This window comes from Talpa occidentalis, unplaced genomic scaffold, assembly GCF_014898055.3.
Source record: "Talpa occidentalis isolate TD23 unplaced genomic scaffold, MPIMG_talOcc4v2.1 talOcc4.6, whole genome shotgun sequence".
Classification (NCBI taxonomy): Eukaryota; Metazoa; Chordata; class Mammalia; order Eulipotyphla; family Talpidae; genus Talpa; species Talpa occidentalis.
Genome location: NW_023604972.1, coordinates 54,813,423 through 54,840,792, shown reverse-complemented (window position 1 = coordinate 54,840,792; position 27,370 = coordinate 54,813,423). Strand labels below are relative to the sequence as shown.

General features: G+C 39.8%; 1 protein-coding gene across 10 annotated transcripts in view; it reads left to right on the top strand.

The window, feature by feature from the left end:
• The window catches only part of ABCG2 (ATP binding cassette subfamily G member 2 (Junior blood group)), a 160,440-nt gene that overhangs the window by 83,806 nt on the left and 49,264 nt on the right, over window positions 1-27,370 (top strand). For all 10 annotated transcript variants that reach the window (XM_037529852.2, XM_054688217.1, XM_054688215.1 and 7 more), the window contains one exon: window positions 20,929-21,150. In XM_037529852.2, coding sequence (XP_037385749.2) covers window positions 20,929-21,150 — 222 coding nt within the window. The remainder of the gene's footprint in view (window positions 1-20,928; window positions 21,151-27,370) is intronic.

Below are 27,370 nucleotides of genomic sequence, written 5' to 3'. Positions count from 1 at the left end.
GGCTTTGATTTATAATTTTTCTCTTCCATTCCATGGGAAACCATCTTTCCTGAATGTCTCATGTGACAGTTACCTGTACCCTAGAAACCATAAAATAGTACATAAATTTTAGTTAAAAATCTAATGGTATCATTTCAGTCATACCTTAATTTAATAGTGCTATTGTTATCATGCTAGGATCACTCCCCCACTGCTCTCTAAGCTAGAGCTGAATTCGTTTGCATGTGCAATGTTGATTTATGCCCAGATATAACCGGCAACCTGGACGAGTTAACCCATTCCAGTTGTTGGGTGTAGATCTATCCTTACTACTTACCTGTTATCTGGGCCTAAAAACCATTCATTGTGTTCTGATTTATCATGCTAGGGTGTGTGTGTGTGTGTGTGTATCTCAACCCCCATCCACACACCCTTAGGGAGTGTAGAGGGATATATGTTCCATGTTGGCTAAACCAGAGGTAAATGTATTTATTTTTTACATAGTTATTTATTTTTGTATAGTGTTTGATTTCTCCCCTTACTTGTAGTCCCCATAAAATTCCAGCCACCAAATCACCCATGAACCATCACCATAGTTTCTTGTGCTCTCTTGTCTCTTGTCCTCCCTTGTTTTGATTCCTCTCTTTCCCCCTCCCCTGCTGTATGTCTCTAATTTATAGTTTGCCTGCTGGTTTTGTCCTTTTTTTTCTTTTTAAAGATTAATTTATTTATGCATACAAGAGGTGGGGTACAGGCCAGAGTTGTGGGGCATGAGAGGATTCACCAGAGACAGAGTGGGGAACAGAACAGGCAGATTGACTGAAATACACTGCTGAGGGGAGCAGGGGGCAAGTCAGGAGAGGTCTCTTGAGCCATGTGAGTAGCTCTCTGGCTGGGAATCAAACTGGTGCTGCAGTGGGTGTAGATAGCTTCACAGGTTGCATCTTAACCCATTGCACCACCACGGTGGCCCCATCCTTTTTTTTCCTGACCCCTTGTTTAATTTCCCTATATTCCTCCTATAAGGGAAACCATCTGAGAGTTTTCATTTTCCTTCTGGATTATTTCACTGAGCGTAATCCCTTTGAGCTCCCTCCATGTTGCTGAGAATGGCATGAGTTTATCTTTTTTGATTGCTGAATAATATTCCATTGTGTATATATACCATATCTTCTTGACCAGTAGTCTGTTTTGGGGCTTAAAAAAAAAAACCTGGTTTTTTGGGTATCCCTGGTGGCGCAAGGGTTAAGACTCAACCTATGAAGCAATCCACAGCCACTGCAGCATGAGTTCGATTCCCTGCTGGCCAGGGAGCAACCCACATGGCACAGCAGACCTCTCCTGACTCGCCTGCTGCTCCCCTCAGCAGTGTATTTCAGTCAATCTGCCTGTTCTGTTCCCCACTCTGTCTCTGGTGAATCCTCTCAACCCCCACACCTCTGACCTGTACCCAAGCTCTTGTATGCATAAATAAATAAATCTTTAATATATATATGAAAATTTAAAAAAAAAAACTGTTTTAGTAGATATTTTCCATACCTAAGCTATTGTAAATAGTGCTGCTATAAACATAGGAGTGCTGGTTTTCTTTCAAATTAATGTTTCTCTGTCCTTTGGGTAGATTCCTAAGAGTGGAATTGCTAGGTCATATGGTAGCCCCATTTAGTTTGAGGGTCTTCCACTCAGCTTCCCATTTGTAGTTGAACAGTATAAGAAAGTTCCTTTTTCTCCACACCCTCGCCAGTATTTGTTGCTGCCAGTTTTGTTTTGTTTTTTTAAAAAATACAGGCCATAGTCACTGTTGTGAAGTGGTATCTCATTGTGGTTTTGACTTGCATTTCCATGACTATAAGTGATATTGAACATTTTTTCATATACCTCCTGGCCATTTGCATTTCCTCTTTGGAGGAGTGTCTCTTTAGCTCCCCTGCCCACTTTTGACTGGGTTGTTTGCTTTGCTTTTGTTGGGTCCTGTGAGCTCTCTATAGTAGATCTTTGAACTCAGTCCCTTATCAATTGTGTGGACCAAATATTTTCTTTCAATCAGTAGAGTGTCTCTGTTGTGGTTATTGTCTCTTTTTCTATACAAAATCTTTGTAGTTTAATGTAGTCCCAGTCATTTATCTTTTCTTTCATTTTCTTTGCTTCTGGGAATGAGTTCTCAAAGATGTTTCTGAGATGTATGTCATGTAGTGTTTTTGTTGTAGAGCAACCCCGATACAAAACGGGGTGCCTGACTGTGGGTCCTCACTCGCGCGCTTAAAAGGACTTATCAATGCTCTACTGCAGGCACACGGGAAAGGTTAATAAAAGGTTTATTTACAAGGGAAGGGGAAATGAGGAAATGTACAGCTCTGGGAGAAAAGTGGGAGACAAAGTTTTAAATGAGTCCTACCCGATCCGCCGATTAGGAATCCCAAAATGGCGCTCTGAGAGCTGGCCGCCAGCCAGGAGCGGTGAAGCCAGGAGGCGAGCGATCGCGAGCCAGAGAGCCCAAGGCCCACGTGTTTGGTTTTTTATATCCAACCTGGCTGCCCAACTCCACCCTCAGGTCCCAGCCACCCTCCCTTGGTGGTGATGGGATTTGTCTTTCCCAGAGTCTTGATGGCTTTAGTCTGGAGTGGGGGTGGAGTCCACAAAGCCTGTATGGGATTAACTCAGGACATCACTTCCCCCTAACAATTCCCCCCTTTCACTTTTTGCCACCATTTCCATGGTGATGAAGATCAAACATATGGATGCTGGGATACAGTCTAGGGGTAAATTTAATTGGTTTGAATTTTTCAACAGAATGGAAATTTCTGTTTTCTTCCTCCATAATTTTCACCTGAGAAGAGGTGAGATCACTTCTAAAGAACAGTTTACACAGTGAAATTACTTCTGGGAAACACTTTCATCTCAGTGTGACAGAGAACCTCTAGGCTTAGTTTGGTGGAGATCTTGCAACTCTCAGATCATTTGCATTGCAGATAAACAAGGAAGACTTGAAATGACTTATGGACAACAGTTTACAAAATGGAAACTTCCTGCCCTATTTCCCAATCACTGAGCTAGAGATAGCTCCTACAGCCTGGTTTTTTGGAGGATCTCATAATTCTCTTGCCATTTGAATTTCAGCTATTTTAAATATGTAAGAGGAACAAGGAAAAGATGTCCTTGATGTGTTAGCCTATAAAGCAATACCTTTCAGAGTACATGCAACTGTGACTGAGTTGTATAGCTGTTGATGAGGAAGTTAAGTCTAACATTAAGCTTCTGGCATAAACATTGAAAAATATTGGGGCTCTGTTATTGTTATTGATTCATTTTAATTTTTTATTTTGAAAAAAATTTATATAGTTACTGAAAAGTTGCCTCAAAAATGGTATAGAGGATTTCCTAACTGTAATTGTCAAAAGTAATAGGTTAACGAATATTGGTACAATACTATAGTGCTACCAATTAAACTATATATTTATCTTTTCACTCTCTTTTTTTCTGCTTAGGATTCAGTCTAACATTTGATTCAAATTGTTAGGGGAAAATAATGTCCTGAGTTAATCCCATACAGGCTTTGTGGACCCCACCCCCACTCCAGACTAAAGCCATCAAGACATTGGGAAAGACAAATCCCATCACCACCAAAGGGAGGGTGGCTGGGACCTGAGGGTGGAGTTGGGCAGCCAGGTTGGATATAAAAACCAAACACGTGGGCCTTGGGGTCTCGCTGGCTCACTATCGCTCGCCTCCTGGCTTCACCGCTCCTGGCTGGCGGCCAACTCTGAGAGCGCCATTTTAAAATTCCTAATTGGCGAATCGGGTAGGACTCATTTAAAACTTTGTCTCCCACTTTTCTCCCAGAGCTGTACATTTCCTCATTTCCCCTTCCCTTGTAAATAAACCTTTTATTAACCTTTCCCGTGTGCCTGCAGTAGAGCATTAATAAGTCCTTTTAAGTGCGGGTGAGGACCCACAGTCAGGCACCCCGTTTTGTATCGGGGTTGCTCTACAACAAGATCTCACATTTGATTGTTAGATATATCATGTTTCCTTCAATCTGTGATAATTTCTCAACCTTCTGGGTTTTTTGGTTTTTGTGGTTTTTTTGCTACCTTGATGCTTGTAAACAATACCAGTCAGTTATTTGTAGGATGTCCCTCAATTTATACTTGATGTTTTCTCACCATTAGATTGATGCTATGCATTTTGGGAATAAATGCCAGAAGTAATCCCCATGCAACATATGGGGGCATGTGGCCTCTTATTATTGATATTAACCTCGGCTACAGAGCTATCTGCCAGGTTCCCAATGGAAAGTGCTTATTTCCCCCTTTGTGTTTAATAGACATTTAGAAGAGAGACTGGAAGTATCCAGTTTCCCTTTAAACTTTCATTCACTTACTTTGTCATCAGTGGAGTTTGCTGTATATTGTGCTATTACAGAGTTTGCTGCCCTCTAAATAAATTCTGCCATCTGCCACATCAAGGCAAAACATACTCTAGTGAGCAAAACCATCAATGGAAAGGAACTTTATAATACAATTAGTGTGCAACAAAGAAAGGGGGAAAAAAAGTTTCCAAATCAAGCACCCAAAGTTATCCATCCCCTTGTGGGTAAATGTAAATGTCCAGCCAAAAAGGGGTGGCCCAAAGCAGGGCCACTGAGGCCCAAAAGTCTGCCACAAGTCTAAGGCACCTTCTGTTGTGTACCCATAGAGAAGGGTCAGAAACAGCCAGAAAAGTCTGGAAGGAGAAGAGCAAAATCAAGATAAAGGCTGCCGTTGTTAACCTCCCCCACAGGAATCTTACCCACATCTGTATAAACCAGTCCAAGGCCTGGAAGCAAGTACAATTTCTTTCCAGGTTTCTCTGCTCCATATGCCTCCTCCATTTCTCTTCATTACTTCTTCAGTCTCCTCTCCAGCTTCCTCTTCTCCCTGCTAAGCTCCATCCTCCTTGGGTGGGGCAGGGAACCTGGAATCTCCCCTTTTCCTGGGGACCACCCTATTACAGTGCTATGTTCTAATGATTAGAAAGAAATTTATGTTTATTAATTGGAATTCTGTAATAAAGAGCTCTCTCTTCTTCCTGTTCGTTTATTCAACTATTTCTATCAGTCCTGACTCCTGGATATTTGTTTTACTGTATTTACTGTAACCCAATATTGTCATTGAAGAGATCAGGCATATTCAAGGTGGTATGGCTGTCCACCCAAGGCTATTGTTGAATTTGGGAGGTTTTCCAGGTTAATCCATGTGCCCTTTGACATACTTCCTTTCCCTTTATTAAAGTAGCTTCTTACTTTCTGCTATCAGAAATTGCTCCATGTTCATTTTATGTTAGTCATGCCCTAACCTGGAATTAAGCATTTCTTCTCTCTTCCTAACTCTGGGCACTTGGAGTTACTTTGACCTCTGTTTAGTTGATTTGTGATCTAGCAAATGTGCCTTTGCTTGTAAGAAGGAGTAATGCCTTAACATTCAAATAGCATAGAGGACCCCATTGTAGTTGCCAGTTTGGGTTCAGTCATTAACTAGGATAAAATCTCAATGAGAGTTAGACAGATTTTATTAGATAATCAAAGTGAGGATTTGAACCCCAGTCAGACACATTTATTTTACTCTGTGAGAACTGTTCCGATTTTACTCTGTGAGAACTGTTCCGATTTTACTCTGTGAAAACTGTTCTGACAGTCAACAAATTTTGGTTTATAGAGATAGGACTGGTGAGTCATTGAAGTCCAAAAATGTAATTATTCTTGAGGAGGAGGAGGAACTTTAGGTTCCTAAGTTGCTTTGACCTAAAGATATGTTGATGTTATCTGAGAGAAAGGCAACTGCTGAGAGTTAATCACGTCCCTGATTTCTTAAGGTGGAGCTACAGAAGCTGGGTATTTGTTCAATCTTCTTTATTCAATTTTTTGATCTTTAGTGATCTTTAGTGAAAAGACTGGTTTACTGGCATGGAGTCAGTAGATATTTTTGTAGCTACCTCAGAAACTTCAAGTCTATGTAGATGACTGCACTCCTATCTGCTAGATCCCTAAGTGCTAACAGGTAGAATGCACACATCAAGTTTTATAAAGGCACTGAAATAATAGCAGGATTTTTTTCTTAGCTTAATAGCTTAGTTGCTTAGGGGCCTCCCTGGTGGAGCAAGGGGTAAAGTCTCAGAATTATGGAGCTGTCAACAGCCACTGCAGCCTGAGTTGGATCCCTGGTCAGAGAGCTACCCACATGGCATGGAAGACCTCTCTTGTCTCACCCCATACACCCCTCAGCAGTGTATTTCAGTCAATCCACCTGTTTTGCTCCACACTCTGTCTCTGGTGAATCTTCTCACCCCCAACACCTCTGGCCTACACCCCAGCTCTTGTATGCATAAATAAATCTTACAAAAAATAGCTTAGTTGCTTAAACTATATTCTGAGTAATGGCTGAATGCGTGAAGGGGAAGATATGCATAGGACATATCTTTGAGATGTGTGAAATGTCTTTGAACAAATTATGAAAGTCTTGGTCTCCCCAGCCCCTACACCTTGGAGCAAGTCTTTGAGTCTACACCTACATCAACTCATACCTTTTTGTAAACATAGAGAACCTCTCAGCACACAGATAATTTGGGCTACTCCCCCTTTATTTTAGTTATAACTGCAGTATTTTTTGAATTCACAATGATAAAAATACCCAGCTATATTTCAGTTTCAAATTTATGCCATACTAACAATGGCATATAGTGCTACATGTATAATGAGACATTATTTTTCTGTGATTGTCAGTGATGTCTGAGGGGTACCCAGAGACTCCCAAACTTACATGCTCTCAAGGGTTTCTGCCCACCCTACTCACAAAGAAAAAGGAGATTCTTTGTGAGAAAATGCCCAGAAAAACTGTGAGTTGAGCATTATGTAGGAAGAAATGCTATACCTACATGTGTACCTTATATATCTCGGGGGATAATCTATACCTTTTTTTTACATAAGTCCTTGATTTCCTATAGAGTCCTCACTGGCCTCCCCAGTGCTGTCCTTGGTGCTGGAAACAAGGGTATGTGCTGGGTGAGTGAGAGAGTGATGAGAAGGGACCTCAGAACCCCCAGGGTTACACCTGAGCTCCACACCTCACTAGGCATATGGCCTTTGCCTACCTTCCACAAAGCTAAAAGCTCTAGCAAAATGAATGACATGCATTTCCCCAAAGTTTCTTTCAGTTGAAGGATTTTATGTTCCTTTACCAAAGCACCTTTCCTTCTTTCTTTCACCTACCTGCTTCGTCTCCTCTAGGAAGCCACTTCTGACCATTCCCTTTCTTCTAAGTCTTGTGCTCCCCGTGCAATGAAACTGTCTTAATCTCTGAATTTTCAAATGAATGTGAGGTTAAAGGCAAAGTGGTTAAAGGACACTCCTGACTGCAAAAATATCTTGTTTTGTAATGAGGTAATTATAATTTAGGTGAACTTCAGCTGTGCTAATATACTGAGTTTGTATGTGATAATGCCTAACATTTGTCCCTACCTTTCAAAGAATTCCAAGCTAAATAATTTGTGTGATTATGGTCTTTTGAAATTTTATATGAAGCTTAGTAATCCTACTGGAATCTAACTTCTCTTAACTTCTGCAAATATCTGCTAAACATGGTGGTTAGTGATTTCCTCTTGTGAGTGCTTATAATATCTTTTATTAAATTATTTTGCAACTGGGTTATGGCACATTGTCATTCAGTCTTTTATCCAATAGTAAGAATTGGGAAGAGTTTATTTTAGGAATTTTGAAAGATCAAAAAATAATGGGTATTAGGTTCCTCCTTTTACAATAAAGAGTGAAGGCAAATTTTCAGTTTCATGTGCTAATGTGGCATTTAGAAATAGCTAATTTGCAGTAAAGAAGAGGTTTTTAAAAATACCATTTTCTTTTACTTATGACATGAAGCAAGTGGGGGCAAAGAACCAAAAAGCTCCTGCACTAGGAGATGGGCTGGAAAAACTTTAATGATAGTTTCTTTGGGGAATTGTAATCTGAATACCAACTGTATATTGTTGAGATCTGTGACATTTATGGGTGTCTGAAAGGGTTATATTTATTTAAATTGATTATTTTTTTTTCTTTACCTATTACTGGTATTTGAAATTCTGGATCAAGTAGTATGAAATTCACTCTGAATATGTTATGAAATTTGTGTTATGGCCAAGTATGTTTTGGTAAACTATGAATTACATTTGTAGATCAGATTAATTCTGTAAGAATACACTTCATTAGCTTTACTTGGGCAAAGTGAATTCAACTTAGCGGTTGTTCAGAAGATAGGTCTTAAAAAACCCCAAAGCACTGTCGTTATCAATCATTGCCACATTTGTTCATTTTATAGATTTATTATTCTCAACCTGAATTACTTAGCTGTCTTATTTTTGAAATACTATAATGCTATATTTTTGTTATTTTGAAACTCTGGAATGGATTCATTTAACACAGGATATAACAAGTATATGTTTCTTTTATAGGGTTATAAAACTGATTTTTTTATAAACTAACTCAGGAATGAGGAAAGCATACTTAAAAAATAAAAAGTTTAGATCCACATTATCCGTTGTGGGGAAGAAGTGGGGTATATGCTGGAAGTGTGGGGTGAAAGAATTCACCAGACAGAATAGAGAACAAGAAAAGGTGTAGAAGCAGCAGGTAAGACAGGAGGTTAGAGAAGCAGCAGGTAAGACAGGAGAGGTCTGCTACAAAAGGTCACAAGGTTCTATTTATACACCAGGCATCACTGATTGGTTAGGGTGACTAGTCTTGGGTGTGGCCTGATGGGTGATCTGAATCAGCATAACAGATCACCAGCTTAACTGCCCAGTCCCTTGGCAGTCACATCCATTCCCTTTATCCATTCAAACCTCCCAAACTTCCTTACTGGGCAAGGAGTGGGGACCCAGTTTTTAAATTTAATAATGATACTAGACATTGTCCAGTATGGTAATCATTAACTATCTGTGGCTTTTAAAATTAAATGAATTGAGGGCCTTCCTGGTGGCACAAGGTGTTAAAGTCTCAGTGCTATCAAGGTATTGCCAGCCACTGCAGCATGACTTGGATCCCCGGCCAGGGACCTACATGGCACAGCAGATCTCTCCTGACTCACCCACTGTTCCCCTCAGCAGTGTATTTCAGTAGATTCCCCCATTCTGCTCCCTACTCTGTCTCTGGTGAATCCTCTCAACACCTCTGCCCCCCGCACCTGTGGCCTACACCCCAGTTCTTGTATGCATAAATAAATAAAAAATAAAGTGAATTAAAGTGAAATAGCATTAAAAATGCACTATTTTTCACATTAAGTGCCAAATAGCAGTCGCGTGTGCCCCCCGAAACACCATTTTATATCCACACACACCCCCGCCACACTGCATGTTGCCAAAAATGTGGAGATGTTAATGGTTAGACTGAGGAGTACCCAATGATAAGTAATTTCTTGTTTTCAGGCCTAGTCTCCCAGCCAGGAATGGATCCCAGGCTGCAGTGACAGCACTGAGTCCCAGCCACTAGACCACCACAGGTTGGTGTCTCACCAAGTCGCAGCAGAAACTTCACTCACACTCAGGCAAGCAATCGAGAAGAGGCAGATTTGTTCAGAGAAAGAAAAAAATTATTAAGGAGAAAGGGAACAGAAATAAAGTGGGAGTCCCAGGGCCATAGAACCAGGCCAGGGAGGGACAAGAAAGCCAAGTGGAGCTGTGCCTCAGGGAATATATACATATACAAGGAATATATACACATATAATATACATATATATAAGAAATATATAATTCCTTCCCTAATTATTCTAAAGCCCCATCAGTCTCTTTGTGATTGGTTAGTTCTTGGTGGTCTCACTCACTGCCTAAATGTCTCTGTGCCCAGAACTAAGTCTCTGTGTCCCTGCCCTTATCTTAGCATACTTTTCTTTATAATCCTTGTTCTGGAATGTCCTGTTGCCCCAGTCCTGGGGTGTTTGATTCCCTTTGGAATTTGTTGCCCTTATCTCTGGAACCTTCCTTAACTCTCCTGAAGTCCCTGCCTGCACTGCCCCTGAAGCTGCCTAATTATCCCTAGGACTCACCAGGACCCCCAAACTTACATTCTCCAAATAGGTTCTGCCATCCACTGCATAGAGACAAAGCATACTCTGAAGTGTGACAGATCTTTAAAAGGATTAGTGTGCATAGAAAAAGAAAAGAAGGATGATCATTTTCCAGTAAAACAAACTAAAGTTACCATTCCCTCATGGTAAATGCACTCGGCCCAAAGTGGGGCCACTGAGACCCAAAAACTTGCCACAAGTTTATGGCACCTCCTGGCAAGGAATCATAGGAAAGAGGCAGATGGCTCCAGGCAAGTCTGGCATGAAAGGAGCAAATCCAAAGGACAAATTAAGGTAAAACCTGCCATGTCAGCCTCCTCACGTACCTCTCACCAGAGGACTCTTCCAAGTGCCTCTACATGTCTCGACTCCATGCGTCTTTGTGTAAGTCCCCAAGTCCCTGGTGCAAATGCAAAGCTGAGAAGCTAGCAGGATGTCTTCGCATGTCTCTCTGCTTCATGTGTCTTCTCCTATCTTCCTCCAAGTCTCCTAGCTTCTCCCTGCTCAGCTCCACCTTTCATTAGGTGGGGCAGGGACATGGAACCCTCCATTTTATGGAGCTTTCACTCTAATGCAAAGAAGCAAAGGTAATTTTCAGTCTGACTCCAGTTATGTTAAACTGTGAGACATAAGAGAATCACTTTCTTGGACCTTTTAATAAACTTTGTACACACCAGGAACCAGATTGTAATTGTCAGCATGAGGGAAATCACTCGTATCTACTCCTTTGGGATCTTCTAGACAGACAAATGGTCAAACAAACATCAGACAGATTGGTAAAAGAAAAAGTCAAAAGAAGCTTAGTAATAACACGCATTCACCCTGTATAAATGGACCACACCAGCATGACTGAATAACTCTCTCACAAGGCTCCAGACACCATTTTACAAAGAGCTTCCCTAAGACAAGGGAGATCTGGGGAAAAGAAGAATGTCCCCTGGGAAGTTCACCATTTAGTGGATAGACAAGGATAGGCAGATTTAAGTTCCACCTTCTTCATTGAAAAGAGATAAGAAGGGCCTCCCTAGTGGCACAAGGGGTTAAGACACAGCACTATGAAGCTATTCGCAGCCACTCTAGCACGAGTTTGATTCCCAGCCAGGGAGGTGGCCCACATGGCACAGCAGACCTCACCTGTCCTGCCCGCTGCTCAGCAGTGTATTTCAGTCAGTCCACCTGTTCTGTTCCCCACTCTGTCTCTGGTGAATCCTCTTACCCCTTGCACCTCTGACCTGTACCTTGTATGCATAAATAAATAAATCTTAAAAAAATAAATTAATGAATTAATTTAAAAAAAGAGATAAGGAGATTGTCTTCCCACACATGACCTTACAGAAGTTCATATATAAATACTTTTCTAAAAAGCAGCATTCACCTAGCCTTCAGAGGTCCACCTATGAGACCAACCTTTTGTCAAAAGACATTTTGGCATGGCAGATATTTCCTCCTTTATATTATAAAGCGAATGGTGTGTAATTTTGGGGAATGAAGAAAGTTAACATTTTTTAAAGATTTATTTATTTATTCATTCATTCATTCACTCATTCATGCATAGAAGAACTATGGTATAGACCAGAGGTGCAGGAGGTGAGAGGATTCACCAGAGACAGAGTGGGGAACAGAACAGGCAGACTGACTGAAATACACTGCTGAGGGAACAACAAGCAAAACAGGAGAGATCTGCTGCACCATATGTGGGTAGCTCCCTGACCAGAGTCGAACTCAGGCTGTTGTGGTGATAGCACTAAGAGTTAACTCCTGCCCCTTTGCCACAAGGGAGGTGCCAGAAAGTCCTTAATTTTTAACTTTGGCAAGTTACATATCTCCAATTGATGAGTCCTAATCTTCGCAAGCTTAATCATAGCCTCAGGGCTTACTCCTTGAATTTCTTCTAACTATGATGTAAGAGAGACAACTTTTCCTCTAAGGTTCCATTTTTGGAGGCCTGCAAATGAAAGCCACAAGAGATTGGCAAGAGAAAAAAACATTAATCATATGAGAAGGGAGATCAGAGAAAAATGTGCATGAAAGGGACCCTTAGAAGCAGGGTTTAAGTGTCTCTTTAGTAGGACATGGGAAGGGGAGAAGGTAAAAGAATTACAATTTTTTAAAAAATTAATTTATTTATGCATACAAGAGCTTGGGTGTAGGCCAGAGGTGCAGGAGGGTGAGAGGATTCACAGAGACAGAGTGGGGAACAGAACAGGCAGATTGACACACTGCTGAGGGGAGCAGTGGGTGAGACAGGAGAGGTCTGCTACACCATGTGGGTAGCTCTCTGGCCAGGGATCGAACTTGTGCTGAAGTGGCTGCAGATTGCTTCATAGTGCTGAGACTTAACCCCCTGCACCACTAGGGAGGCCCAGAAGTAACAAAATTTTATAACCATTAGGGAAGATTAAAACAGTATAGTGGAGAAAATGGAAGGCGTGGTGAAAATTACTGGAGATATGTTCTTATGTAGGCAAGAGGGAATGTGAGACAGTATGTAAATCGAGGGTCAACCTTAGCTAGAAACAGAGGCAGTTTGCTTCTGATAAATAATGAGTGTGAAGCCCTCTCTGGTGGAGTAGGTGTTAAGTCTCAGCGCTATCACCACTGCTGCCTGAGTTTGATCCCCTCGCCAGGGAGCTAACCCACATATGGCACAGCAGACCTCTCCTTTCTCACCCCCTGCTTCCTTCAGCAGTGTATTTCAGTAGATCTACCTATTCTGCATCCCACTCTGAATCTTCCCCCCCCCCACACACACACCTCTGGCCTACACCCCAGTTCTTCTATGCATAAATAAATAAAAATAAATCTTTAAAAAATGATGAGTGTGGGCCTCCCCTGGTTGCGCAGCGGTTGAGCACCACACTTTGAAGCTGTCCGCAGCCTATGCAGCGTGGGTTCGATCCTGGCCAGCCAGCGAGGGTCCCACATGGTGAAGCAGTCCTCTCCTGTTGTGCCTGCTCTTCCCCTCAGCATTGTGTTTCATCAGTCTGCCTGTTCTGTTCCCTGCTTTGTCTCTGGTGAATCCTCTCACCCTCCTGCGATTCTGGCCTATACTCCAGTTCTTGTATAAATAAATAAATAAATAAATAAATAAATAAATCTTTAAAAAAATGATGAGTGTGAGCTAGAGAGATAGGAGATATATAAAATTGGAAAGATAGTTGGGGGAGAAGATAAGGTCTTTATTCACTATGCCAACAAAGGAGCATACATGGCTGAGGTAATGGGGAGAACAACGTCAATAAAGGAGCCAGGTCAAGTGGCTGGGGAAGCCAAGGACAAAGAACTATGTAGATTTTGAAATTCACTGTAGCTGCCATGGTCCTAAATTTCAGTGTTGTGTATGATCCTATGTATTCTTCAGTGTGTCTTGGAAAACAGTGTATGCTGGGATGCTCACTTGAAGGCAGGTCTGTGGCTTTTTTTTAATGGTAGAAGAACATTCATGGCATAATGAAGACCCCAAGAATGTGGGGTGTTTGGTCATCTTCAGTGTTGGTGAAATACGTTCAGGACATCCTTTCTGCCCAACAATGCACCCCGAGATCTGTACCACCATAGATATGGTGGAATAAAAATTAAGAGGGGGAGATTGTAATAGGGTCATCTCCAGGACAAAGGGAGGTGCCAGTCTCCCTGCCCCATCAAGGAGGAAAGGAGCCTGCAGCTGAGCAGGGAGCAGGAGAAGCTGGAGAGGAGACTGGGGAAAAGGAAGGAAAAAGGATGGAGAGCAAGAAGGAGACCTGGAGGAGGCACATGGAGTAGAGAGACACGTGAAGAAGCTGCACTAGCTTCTTAGTCCTGGACTGGTTGAAACAAGTGTGGGTGAGAGACCCGTGGGGAGGTTAATAATGGCAGCTTTTATTTTGATTTTTATTTTGCTCTTTTCCTCCCAGACTTGTCTAGTTGTTTCTGATCCTTTTCTGTGGGTCCCCAGCAGAAAGTGCCTTAGACTTGTGGCAGTCTCTCAGGCCTCAGAGGTCTTGCTTTGGGCCAACCCTGTTTAGGTGGACTTCTACTCATGAGGGGTTGGGTAATTTTTGGGTGCTTGTCTTGGAAACTTCTTTTCTGTATTGCACACTAATTGTATTAAAGTTCCTTTCCTAATGGCCTTATATGTTTTGTCTTGATGCAGTGGATTGCAAAACCTATTTGGAGCAGGCAGATTTGGGGGTTTTGTGGTGCCCCTCTCCCTGTCCTGTAACATTAGGAATCAAATTTATGATTCTCAGTTTTTAACACATTATCCCTCCCTCTCTGGTGTCTCACAAGCATCTGAAAGTTCCCATGTTGGAATTGAGCCCTTGAACTTTTGGCATGCCCTCTGTGATTCTAGCCCTTCCCCTCGTTCAAGCTGTCTTACCTAATTTTCTGCAGTAGACTCCTTACAGACCCTTGGCTTTCATACTTGCTATACAAGAGTCAGTGTTATTTATTTATTAGATTTATTTATTCATGCATAGAAGAACTGGGGTGTAGACCAGAGGCTTGGGGAGTGAGAGGATTCACCAGAGACAGAGTGAGGAGCAGAACAGGCAGACTGACTGAAATACACTGCTGAGGGGAGCAGTGGGTGAGACAGGAGAGGTCTGCTGTACCATGTGGGTTGCTCCCTGGCTGGTGGGGATTGAAGTTGTGCTGCAGTGGCTGGTGAGTGCCTCACAGTGCTGCAGAGTGTCTTTTAAAAACATAACTAGGGTCATGACCATTTCTTGTTTAAAAGGCCTCAGTGGCTCCTCACTGACTACAGACTTCCGCAGTGTGGGCTCTTCCTTTCTGTCTGGCTGACCTTCTCTTTTGTGCCACATTGCTCAGCTCAGCCTGCTGCAATGCTTTGAGTTTGATAGGTGGATTCGTTCAGGATGCTCCTTTGCCTGGAACACTTCAGTGGTCTGACCTGAATATAGTGTCGACCCTGGATGCCTCCATGTGGATCTGTCAAATGAGATACTTTGATTGATAGAGGACATTAAAAAGCAAGGGATAATGTATGAAATTTAAAATTCAGATGTTCTTTTTTACAGTATTCAATACTATCCTGTTTTTATTTCTGCCCATTCACAAATCACCCAACAGAGATCTGAGAATTTCTCGCTCCATGTCAGGATTGTATTTTCTTGGCATTAAATAGCTGAAGTGGGTTTATGCTTACATAGATGCCCTTATGACTCTGAAGCAGAGTGCAAATCTCATTAGTATTATTCCTGGGAAGAGAGCCCAGAACTCTTGAGCTGAGGTTTCTCTGGCTTCTAGTAGCATGTGTGATGGCTGTAATTGAGGGCAGGTATCTGGTTGAGGACTTTAGAATTAGCCTGTGGACTTTCCTTGCATCTGTGTGGTCTCCATTGTTATGTGCTTAGTATACAGTGGACTATCAGATTAAGAGTATCTTAAAAATGGTATCTTTTTAAGAATTTTTTTTTTTTTTTTTTTTTGGTGGGACCCTCGCTGGCAGCCAGGTTACAAACTGGAGCTGCAGAGGCTGCGGGCAGCCTCGCAGCCCAGCACTCTACCGCAGCGCCAACAGGGGAGGCCCAAGATTTGTTTTTATTTATTTATGCATTCAAGAATTGGGGTGTAGGACAGAGGTGTGGGGGGTTGGTGAGAGGATTCACCCGAGACAAAATGGAGAGCAGGCAGATCTTCTGAAAAATAGTATTTTTAATGTAGGTTATCATTCTTTTAATAGATAAACCAGCATCTGTGGAAGAAAAAAATGTTCTGACTCTTCAAAACAGAACATGGTCTCACTAGTCAGAAAGGAAAAAGAATTGGAAAGTGATTTAGGTAGATGCCTGAAAAGGGACAGCTGGAAAGACAAAAAATCTATGCAAATTCCTTGATCTTCTTTGAAAGTACTTTTCTGCTAGACTGAGAGATATAATCAGCCCACATTACATGAGTTAGCTGGGTTCAGATGAGCTATGAAAACATTTAGATGCTTCTCTTATCAAAGGACTTCATGGTCTACATGATGTGCATCTAGGTCCCAAAAGTGATAAAACCCCAATTAAGACTAGCAGGGACTCTGGAAGCAAGAAAGATTTTTGTCATAGGGAAACCTAGATATGACTTGGAGGTTTTTTGCTTGGCTTAGATAACAAATTCTTTTTTCTTAATTGAGGTATAGTTGACATGCATTATTTTAGTTTCAGGTGTTCAACATAATGATGCAACATTTGTGTATATTGTGAATGATCATCACAATAAGTCTTTCTTAGCAGCTTTCAAATTTCATAGTTTTGATTATAGTCCCTGTGCTGTTGTACATTTATATCACTTTGAGTTTTCTTGTATAAGGTTTCTTTTTAATATACAAAGACTATATGCTAAGCCCCTCAGCCCGACACATATGCCCAGAAAACTTCCGTCTATTGGGAAAGAGTAACATTTTCCTGAAGGCAATTATTGTAGTGAATCATCTAAACCCATTATAGTGCATTAGTAAAAAAATTGAGTTCTTTGCTATTATTGAGGAGTTGCCTTTATTTTGTTGCTACTATTATGTATTTTTCTGTTTCATCTTAGAGGAATGCTTTACTCATATTTTTTATACATGGTCAGAAATGTTTACAAAGTTGTGTTTGTTGAAGGGGTATAATGTGCTTCAGCTGATGGGGGTGCTTCTTCTGTACCCATGTACTCACTTGACTTGTGGCTCATGAATTATTAAGAACCTGCTCTCTCTTGAGGAGGCTATTAGAATCCTAGTGAAGAACCAAGCAACTCCTAGGCAGTAAGGGTTACAGTGTCTGTCACAGCGAAAGCAAACTCATTGCATGTACACGTTTCTAATGTTATTAAGATATTTGAACATTTTAGATATGTATCTTGTATGGGTATGGATGATCTTTATTGACTACTTTAGTTCCAGTTGGTGTTTTGTACTGGCAAGAAATATCACAAAAAAAACATAGATTTTCATCTTGAGCCAATGACCCACTTCTCTTAATGAGTCTTGAGAGAGTTAGAATGTGTCCTTTTGTCATATAACACCAAATGGGGATGGCAGCTGGGGAAGTGATTGAGTTCGCTGGAGTATTTTGGTTTCTAATACATGGAGAGACAGCTGAAGAAGTTAGAAAGTCCAGATGTAAGGTTCAGAGGTTACATATGCCTTGTCTTTCAGTAGTTTGAGGGCTTGGGTTCATTATTACCATTCATTGTCTTCATAGATTAAAATTTAATCTATTTACCTTTAGTTTCCTGGCTGCTAATCTTTAAATGGTTTCTACTCTTTCAGTTTCCAAAAGTGGAAATAGTTGCCAGACCTTTTTCTTCGTATCACATATGTTTCGTAATCTCTTGTATGTGGTTTCCATGCTTTTCAGTGTGGAGTGTTTTGTTTTGTTTTGTTTTGTTTTAAATCTATTTCCAATGTGATAATTTTCTCTTTTTTAAAAAAAAAAAGATTTATTTATTTATGCATACAAGATCTGGGGTACAGGCCAGAGGTGTGGGGGTGGTGAGAGGATTCACCAGAGTCAGAGTGGGGAGCAGAACAGGCAGATTGACCAAAATACACTGCTAAGGGAGCAGCGGGTGAGTCAGGAGAGGTCTGCTGCACCATGTGGGTATCTCCCTGGCCAGGGATCAAACTTGTGCTGCAGTGGCTGAGGATAGCTTCATATGTTGTGTCTTAACCCCTTGCTCCACTAGGGAGGTCCTCAATGTGATAATTTTCATCAACATCTCAGGCTGGAGGTTTTTTTACATACCAATTGTCCAATTTACTATTTCTTTTTTGTAATCTGCATTTAAACAACTGTTCAACTCATCTATTGATTTAAAAAAAAAAAAAAAACAGACTTTGCAACTTTGGTAATAGTCTACCTTTTTATTTATTTTCTTAAACATTGCCAGCTATTTGAAAGTCAGTGTTTGATGATTTCTGTCTATTTTATTGAAAATTTGGATGGTGATAACTTCTTTGAAAATAGGTTGGCCTCCCCTGGGGGTGCAGGTGGTTGAGCGCAGCACTGTGGAGCTGTCTGCAGCCTCTGCAGTGCTGGTTTGATCCACACCGCCTCGGAGCTACCCAATGGCAAGCAGACCTCTCCTATCTCACCGGCTGCTCCCCTCAGCAGTGCATTTCAGTCAGTCTGCCTGTTCTGTTCCCTGCTCTGGTGAATCCTTTCACCCTCCCTCACATCTGGCCTGTACCCTGGTTCTTGTATGCATGAATAAATAAAATCTTTGGGGAAAAAAAAAAAGAAAATAGGTTTTACTTTAGTAGGCAAAGGATGAGCAGATCAGTTTGATGGCATAATGGTTGGTCTATTTCTGTTTTTTCCTTATTCCCAGAGCATAGCCCATCTGGGATCTCAACAGCTTGGTTCTCTAGGGTACCTTCTCTTTGGAAGGCTTGCAGCTCCAAATTTTGTCTCCTTAGCACTGACAGACTGCTGAAATATTTGCTTAGTTTTTTAGCTTCTAGCAACTTCTTTCTGCTTATTTTGTCTGAGTTTTGACCCACAAGATTGCAATTTGCGTTCAGGGAAGGACACAGCATGCTGGGTTGCCTTCACATTCTTTCCTTTCTAGGATTTTGGCTCCTCAAGTCTTGATTGCTTTGGATCCCCTATTAGAGAGCAACTTAAGAGGGTGGTTGCTTTAGAGAAGTTATTTCATCATAGCCAGTTCTTCACGGATTACTTTGATTTTTAAAAGTTAAAACTAGGTTTATTGAAGTTTCACATTTCAGACTTGTTCACAAGCTGTTAAGTTACCTTAAAGTCTTACACTAATTAAATATTTTAAAGCATTTTTTAAAACTTGCTTAGTGAAACACTTTAAACTTCATTTATAAACTTAATACTCTTTGTTCTAATTTTTTTAACTGCTTAACTATTGACTTGACTTTACTAATCATTTTTATATATAATTCTAAATCTTGCTAAATGTGTTCACTCTTTAAGGAAATCATGTCATCCTAAACAATTTTGTAATTTATCTTCTAAGGTGATTGAAGGAACATAACAACCAGGGATGTAAAATTGGGAGCTATAAGTTCAGAGAAATTTTGCTTACCCCGACTCCTTTTCTAAGCCCCTTTTTGTAATAACAATGTCAAACTACAAAATTAAAGAACCAAGAAGCAACAGGTGATGGTGATGATGTAGTCTGACCTGGATCTTGAATTGTATCTTAATATGCTTTTCAAGGCAGGCTACTCAAATAAAGGTGCCAGGGTTGTTCTTATTGAGTCATAGGGCAAGTTAGGGTAATCAGGTAGTTTTAAGGACATTGCAGGTGGGGACCTCTGGAGAGTTAAGGAAGTCTCCAGAGATAAGGACATCAAGAGGAATGTAACTAATTCCAGTGGGAATAACAAACTTCCCAGGACTAAGGTCAACAAGACATTCACTAAGGAGTACCATGAAAGATAAGGAATGTGAAGATCCCCTCTCAGTAGCAGATTAAGTGAGACCACCTGAGAACTAACCAATCAGGGTGAGACCACTGGAATTTTAAGATAATGAGGGAAAGAAAGTGTATATTCCTGAAGCAAGACCCCATACGGGCTCATCTTGGCCCCTCCCAGGTACCTTATACCTGGGAGTCTTTGTTCTTTGTCCTTTATATATATATAATTATATATAAAATAATAATAAAAATTATATATATAAAATTTTATGTAATTATATATATTTATATTATATAATAATTATATATAAAAAATAATTATACATATAAAATGATAATAATTATATATATAAAAATGATTAGTATAGTCAAGTCAATAGTTAAGCAGTTAAAAAATTTAGAACAGAGAGTATTAAGTTTATTAATGAAGTTAAAAGTGTTTCACTAAGCAAGTTTTAAAAAACGCTTTAAAATATTTAATTAGTGTAAGACTTTAAGGTAACTTAACAGCTTGTGAACAAGTCTGAAATGTGAAAATAAACTTTTCTTTCTAAGACAAGATTTGCTTCTCTCTGCTTACTTATTTGAAAAGTCTGTGAATTCTTTTTTACGGCTTCATGAGACAAGAACTCTGGTAAAGCGGCAGCAACAGCTGTATAGTAACTACACACACACTGGCATCATTATTACTGTGACGCAGCCTATTTATTGAAAGCAGAGCTATTTATTGAAATTTAAATTAAATGAAATTAATTTTTTAAATTTATTTTATTGAACCCAATATATTAAAAATATTTTTGCTTAAATAAGAATCAAATAACTAATGGGATATTTTACATTAAAAAATTTGGATTCTATTTTTATTTCATTGAGTTGTAATTGACATATAGCATTATTACTTTCAGTTCTGCACTACAGTGATTGATTATTTGCATATAATATAAAGTGATTACTACAATAATTCTATTAACCACATATAATAAGAAAATTTTTTTTCTTCGGAAGAGTACTTTTTTCTACTCAACAATTTAAAAATACATCATAAAGTCTTATTAACTGCAGTCACCGTGCCGTATATTACATATCTGGGACATACTTATTTTATTTTTTAAAAGATTTATTTCTATTTGTTTACGCATACAAGAACTGGGGTGTCAGCCAGAGGTGTGGGGGGAGAGGATTCACCAGAGACAGAGTAGGGAGCAGAACAGGCGGATCTACCAAATACACTACTGAAGGAGCAGAGGGCGAGACAGAAGAGGTCTGCTGCCCCATGTGGGTCAGCTCCTTGGTCGGAAATTTTATTCATGCTGCAGTGGCTGGCGCTGGCTGTAGCTTGATAACACTGAAATTTTAACTCCTGCGCCACTAGGGAGGCCCTGGGACATACTTATTTTATAACTCAAGGTTGTACCAAAATGAACTTAAGTGCACTGTTATCTAGTGTTTACAATCTCATTTATTTGAATTATGAACTCACTGTTGCTTCTCCCACTGCAGAAAAGCAGAAGAAACTTTCCAGATGTCTTCCAGTAAAGACCCGGTTTTAATTACAATGTCACAAAGAAACACCAATGGCCTCCCTGGGACCACCTCCAACGACATGAAGGCCTGCAGTGAAGGAGCGGTGTTAAGTTTTCATAACATCTGCTATCGAGTAAAAGTGAAGAGTGGCTTTCTTGGTCGAAAAACATTTGAGAAAGAAATACTGAAGAATGTTAAGTATGTGCATGAACTTTTATTTAAATTGCTTTCTTGACAGACAATAACTTCACAGGTTTTGCCTGTTGCAAATGCAGTGGTTACAGACCATTGTGTGCAAGTCTGTATAAATATACAAACACATGCTTTCATTTCTTTGGGCTAAACTAGAAGTGAAATCATCATTGCTAGAGTTCATGTTTTTTATATGTTTACATTTTAAAGGAATTCCCAGACTGTTTTTAAAATGGTTGTGTGTATGTGTCAATTCTTGTTGGAGAAACCAAGTAATTAATGTGTCATTTAGGGGTTTTTTTTGGGTTAGTGTGCGGCTTAGTGGAAAGAGACTTGACTGTCTGATTTACAACTCCTTGGCCTTGGAGGTATGATCACAATCTCTGACTTCCAATTTTGTTAATCCTTTTTTAAAGATTTATTTATTTATTTATGCATACAAGAATTGGGGCACAGGCAAGAGGTATGGGGGGGGGCGGGCTGAGAGGACTCACCAGAGATAGAGTGGGGAACAGAACAGGCAGACTGACTGAAATACACTGCTGAGGGGAGCAGTGAGCGGGACAGGAGAGGTCTGCTGCACCATGTGGATTGCTCCCTGGCTGGCTGGGAATCGAACTTGTGCTGCAGTGGCTGTGGACAGCTTCATAGTGCTGTGCTTAACCCCTTGCACCACCAGGGAGGCCCAGTTTTTTTAATCTTGAAAGGGAGATCTTCTGTTGTACGAGTCAGATAATTTTAGATACTTACATACTTTATGTTCTGAAAGCAAGATTTTGTTCCAGAGAGGTTGAAGTGATCATACGCTATGAAAGTGCTTTGGATTTTAAATAAACTTGTTTTAAATGAGTGGCCTGTTTAGGTAGTAGTAGTTTATAACAAGTTACTTAATATTTTCTTCCATTATATAAACTATTTAAATGTAAGACAAATGTAACTTAGCTTAAGATATGCAGTTGACTCCTAAGTGACAAGAGAACTTGTAAGTCTGCTCAGTGCATTTTGTCTATCTTAATAGCCACATCAACAAAAATGGTATGGTTTTTATTCTGTTCAACTAGCAATGAATTCATGTGGTAGTGGAATGGTCTGTAGAGTGGGAGGGAAATGAGCAATTATAGAGAATCTACTTGGTTTCAGGTGTCTGAATTCTTTAGTATCAAATATTCTTTAGTAGAATATTTGAATATAGGCAGGATGACTAGATTTAAAATGCAAAGGACACTAGGTTACATTTATCTTTTGTTTTAAAACTAGTAGAAAAAAATAAAACTAGTAGACTAGTAATTTGATACACAAATGTCACCTGCTCAACATTTTTAACAGTTCAATGTTATGCATTTCAGCAATAAATTAGTTCTACCTTAGGTTTATTCCTATGTTCATAAAAATTCAGTGCAACCTTGCAATTCTTTCTTTACAGCTTAAAGAACACCAGAACACCAGGGATTGTTTTGCTTGCTAACTCACATTTCTGGTTTAGGCATCCTTGAAAAAGGTCATCCTTTTGTTGGTGTGGTGTTTCCAGTCTTTCTCCTATGGGCTGGCTTCCACTCAGTAAAGTTTCTGAGTGGAAGGTTGTTTTTTTTTTTTTAACTTAGTTTTGGTTTGTGATTGGTAATAAAACCACCATTTAAAGTAGTAATTATATTTTCCAAAAATTGATTTTTATTTTTCTTTGGACATTAAGTATATAAGACAAAATCTGAGTATGAGAATTCCAAATGGTGAGATTTCTCTACCTTATGAAAAATGCCCTTTTTCTCTTATTATTTAGGTAAGCTTCTGGTGTGCATCATTATAAATCAACATATGTTTCCACTACATTAAGTTCACTCTTTTTTTATGGAGGATGGTACTGATAAAGCAAAATCTGGGTGTCAGGACTGTTGATTGCTGCTGGGATGCCATAGTTTTTAGGCTACACTCAAGAAAGACTTAGGAAGTGATGTATGGATATATGTACACAGATGTAAAAACACATCAAAAAATTTCTGTATCTTTATGTTTGTCAGTTAAAACCCATGACTTCTCATGAATACCTCCAATTCCAATCTATACCTCAGGGTTCTTTTTATGTCCCTATGTGTGTGAAATATCTTCTCAGAAAGTGAAAAACTTGGTTCATGTTCTTCTTGGTTTGCTCAATCAATTTCCTTATTCCTTAATAGCAGCAATCTTAATTTCCTGCTGTGTCCCCTCTATCTCCCTCCGCTTTTACAGCCTGGGTTCTCAGGTGCTGCACCTTCACCCTCATTTCCATCACCTTGGCCTAAGAAGACAAGGGAATGTCTAATAGAAATGATTGATGTATTATGTGAACATGAAATGAGTAGGGAATGTAACCATTTTTTTTTCCTACTTCTAAATATTGATTTTATTGAAAACACACTTTTTGTTTTTCTATAGTTGTCATTTATAAAAATATAGAGGTTTATTTATTCAACAAAGTTTGAATACCTACTAGATATCTAATATTGTGCAAGATAGTAGTGACACAGGTAAGTTCTCTGTTATCAGAAACCTTACAGTCTAATGTGGGATTCAGATGATTCTTGCACCTCAGTCTTTTGTTCTGTTGTGACAGGGATTAGAAGACATTATGGAACCCCCATGCCTAAAATGGGTGGCCAAGGGTCTGGGAAGATAAAAAGTGAGAGTGTATTTCTCTGTGTGTGTGTGTATGTAGTGGGAAGGAATGCTTCAAGCAGTGGGAATGGCTTTGACCTCTTATCCATAAAATTATTAGTCCAAAGGATTGATCACTTTCCACTAACATGTACTAGATGAGACACAAGTTCTTTAACTAATTTAATTTCATGCTGTGGGCATTGATGGTAAAAAAAATATGACACAATTCTTGTTAGCAAGGTTTTACAGTAAATGAGGGAGACCTTCTTGCATGTGAATGTTGTAAAAGCAATAAATAAGGGTGAGGAATGTGTTTTGGGGGGATGATAGAAGGGTGGAGGATCGGGATAGGAAGACAAGTGACTTGTATACCGAAGCCTGGAACAGGGCCTAATAGTAAGTATTTCTAGTTTCATGGCTCCTACATCTGTATTATAGCTACTTTACTCTCTTTGTAGCAGGAAAGGAGCCACAGCCAATACCTAAAGGGATGAGTGAGAAGCATGGCTCTGTATGAATAATAACTGGTTTCTGAAAACAGAAAACATAGGCAACCAGCTGTGGTTTGCCAATTCCTGAACTAGAATGAAAAATAAACTGCAGGAGGGCTGGGTCTTTATTTTATTCTTAGCCCTGCCCCATGTCCTAGAAGAATGTCTTGCACATACCTCACAGACAGTGAATGAATGGAGGCAGAATTAGTCTCTGTTCAGATCGAAACTCTTGCTTTTGTGATTGTGCATTATTGTTGCTTTATGTGAAACTAATTTAGTGCCAGAGTAAACCCAAATTGGGGACCTGCAAAAATTATTTTTCTTAGAACATTCATGTTTATTATTTAGAATTGCTTGATCTTTAAGTTGATATTTAAAAAACTTACTTTTCCAAAATGGTAGCAGTGATGGGTGTGGATACTCCAGTGGCAGTAGCTCTGGCAAGAAGAGCTTTGAAGTGAAAAAGTCAAATGCAGTGGCTCTTGGGCCTGGGACATTGTGGTTGACCCCTGTGCCATATGAATCTTTACATATAAGTGTCTGCTGCTTATGAAGAGTGTGCCATTGCATAGGGTGTCTATAACTATGCTTTTCTTTTTTTTTAAATTTATTTTAAGCTTATTTATTTATACAAGAGCTGGGGTACAGGCCAGATGTGCGGGAGGGTGAGAGGATTCACCAGAGACAGAGCAGGGAACAGAACAAGCAGACTGACGAAACACACTACTAAGGGGAGCAGCGGGTAAAACAGGAGAGGTCTGCCACTCCATGTGGGCATCTCCCTAGCTGGCCGGGAATTGAACAGGCACTGCAGAGGCTGTGGACAGCTTCACAGTGCTGCACTCAACCTGCTGTGCCACTGGGGAGGCCCACTACACTTTTCATCTGTACTCATCTGTCTGGCTCAAAACTAGGCAGGTGTGTCACTGGGCAGCAGAGAATGACAGTTCTACAGCATGGGCACTAGAAAAAGAATTCTGAAATTAAGCTTAGCTGTTTTTTTCTTTAGTTGTAATTTTAATTATTTTTAAAGATTTATTTATTTATGCATACAAGACCCGGAGTGTAGGCCAGAGGTGGGGGGAGGGGGGTGACAGATTACCAGAGACAGAAAGGGGAGAAAAACAGGCAGATCTACTGAAATTCACCAGAGCAGTGGGCAAGACAGGAGAGGTCTGCTACACCATGTGGGTTGGCTCCCTGGCTGGGAAACAAACTCATGCTGAAGAGGCTGGGGATAGCTTGATAGCACTTAAACTTTAACCCCTGTGCCACCAAGGGGGCCCCAAACTTAGCTCCTTTGTTATTCATTTAATGATCATCCTCTTACTTATAAATTTAATTTATAATGTTTTTTATAAATTTATCTAATTTGTAAATGTTTTTATCTAAAACATTTTGAAAATGAAGCCTTAGCGAATAATAAACTTATTTTCATCATGATCGAAGCTGTTCCTAGGTAAACTATTAATAAAAAAAGAGGCATCAAGAATTACAGATAAGTGCATCTTGGAAATTTATCCATTCATTAACATGTAGTTTTTTGGGTTTTATTTTTAGGGAAAGATCAGAGGTTTTTCAGCTTGTTCCTGGTTTTCCTAACTCATTGTGTTTGTCCAGTATTTCAGTGAGGGGCACTTTAGTTAATAAGAAAAGTGAAAGGTAAATTTCACCTTAGCATCCACCAGCCACTTCATATTGTGACAATTCAAGGGCTATAGGTAGAAATGCTGATGTGCTCCTGGATGTAAGCAATGTGGTATAGTTGCATTGTGAGGTTTATTGCTCATGTCAGTTGGATTATCAGAGAACCAGGAAACTGTGAAAATAATTATTTGGGAATGAAATATCCTGCAGCTTTGGACCTTCCACTTGGAGTAGCTACTATTTTCTCTGTGGGATAAATTTTGACTTACGTACCTATTCCAAAGAGAGATGGGGCTCAGACACTAGAGTTTTGGAAGTGCTAAGTCAAGCCTCTGTTTCATCCTTCCCATATAACCATGGTAGGCCTACCCTTAATTCTACTTTCTGTTAGTCCACTTTCCTTACCACTTTACCCATTACATTCAATAAAATTCAAACTATGTGTCTCTTCTGTGGGTCTTAGCACAGTTACCATTGCCTTAATTTTTTCTAACTTATTACACTCAATTTGAATATCAATATCATAAAAACATCTACTTTGTTTGGAAAATGCTATGTTTTACACTGTGTCTATATCTGTAAAGATAATCCTTTGTAAAAAGTGGTTTCTGTACTTTGTAAACAGAATTTCCAGTTCACTTAGCAGACACTTTGCAAGGAAGAAAATCATACCTCTGAAATAGCATACATTTTAATTTTCTAAATGGATTAAGAATTTTGAGGGCCTCCCTGGTGGTGCAAGGGGTTAAGCACCGCACTATGAAGCAATCCGAAGCCTCTGCAGCACGAATTCAATCCCCTACCAGCCAGGGAGCAACCCACATGGCACAGCAGACCTCTCTTGTCTTGCCTGCTGCTCCCCTCAGCAGTGTATTTCAGTCAATCTGCCTGTTCTTCTCCCCACTCTGTCTCTGGTGAATCCTCTCACCCCCCCCCCCGCATCTCTGGCCTGTACCCCAGTTCTTGTATGCATAAATAAATAATTAAAAAAAAAGAATTAAGAGGCATTAAGAAATGGTTATGTATTTGTTTATTTTAAGCCCTGAAAGGGGTTCTTTATTTCAGTCTTTGAATTTCTTCTTCAGATATGGTAATTCTAGAATTCCATTGATTTATTAATTGTGTAGAACTTGATTAGGTAGTAAATGAGGTAACCTAAAGATAATTATCAAATGTTACCCAAAACCTTTTATGCATTTTACATCACATTGAGAGGAATGGGCATTAGAGACATCAGTGTTTCTATATGCAAACAATGAGGTAGAAGAGAAGGAAATCAAGAAAACAATTCCACTCACAATCACATTTAAAAAATTAAGTAACTAGGAGTAAATTTAAGAAAGAAGAAGGACCTGTATGATGAAAACCATAAGGCATTGTTGAAAGAATAGAAGATGCCCACAAAAAGAAAAGATATTCCCTGCTCATGCATTGGAAGAATTACAATGGTTAAA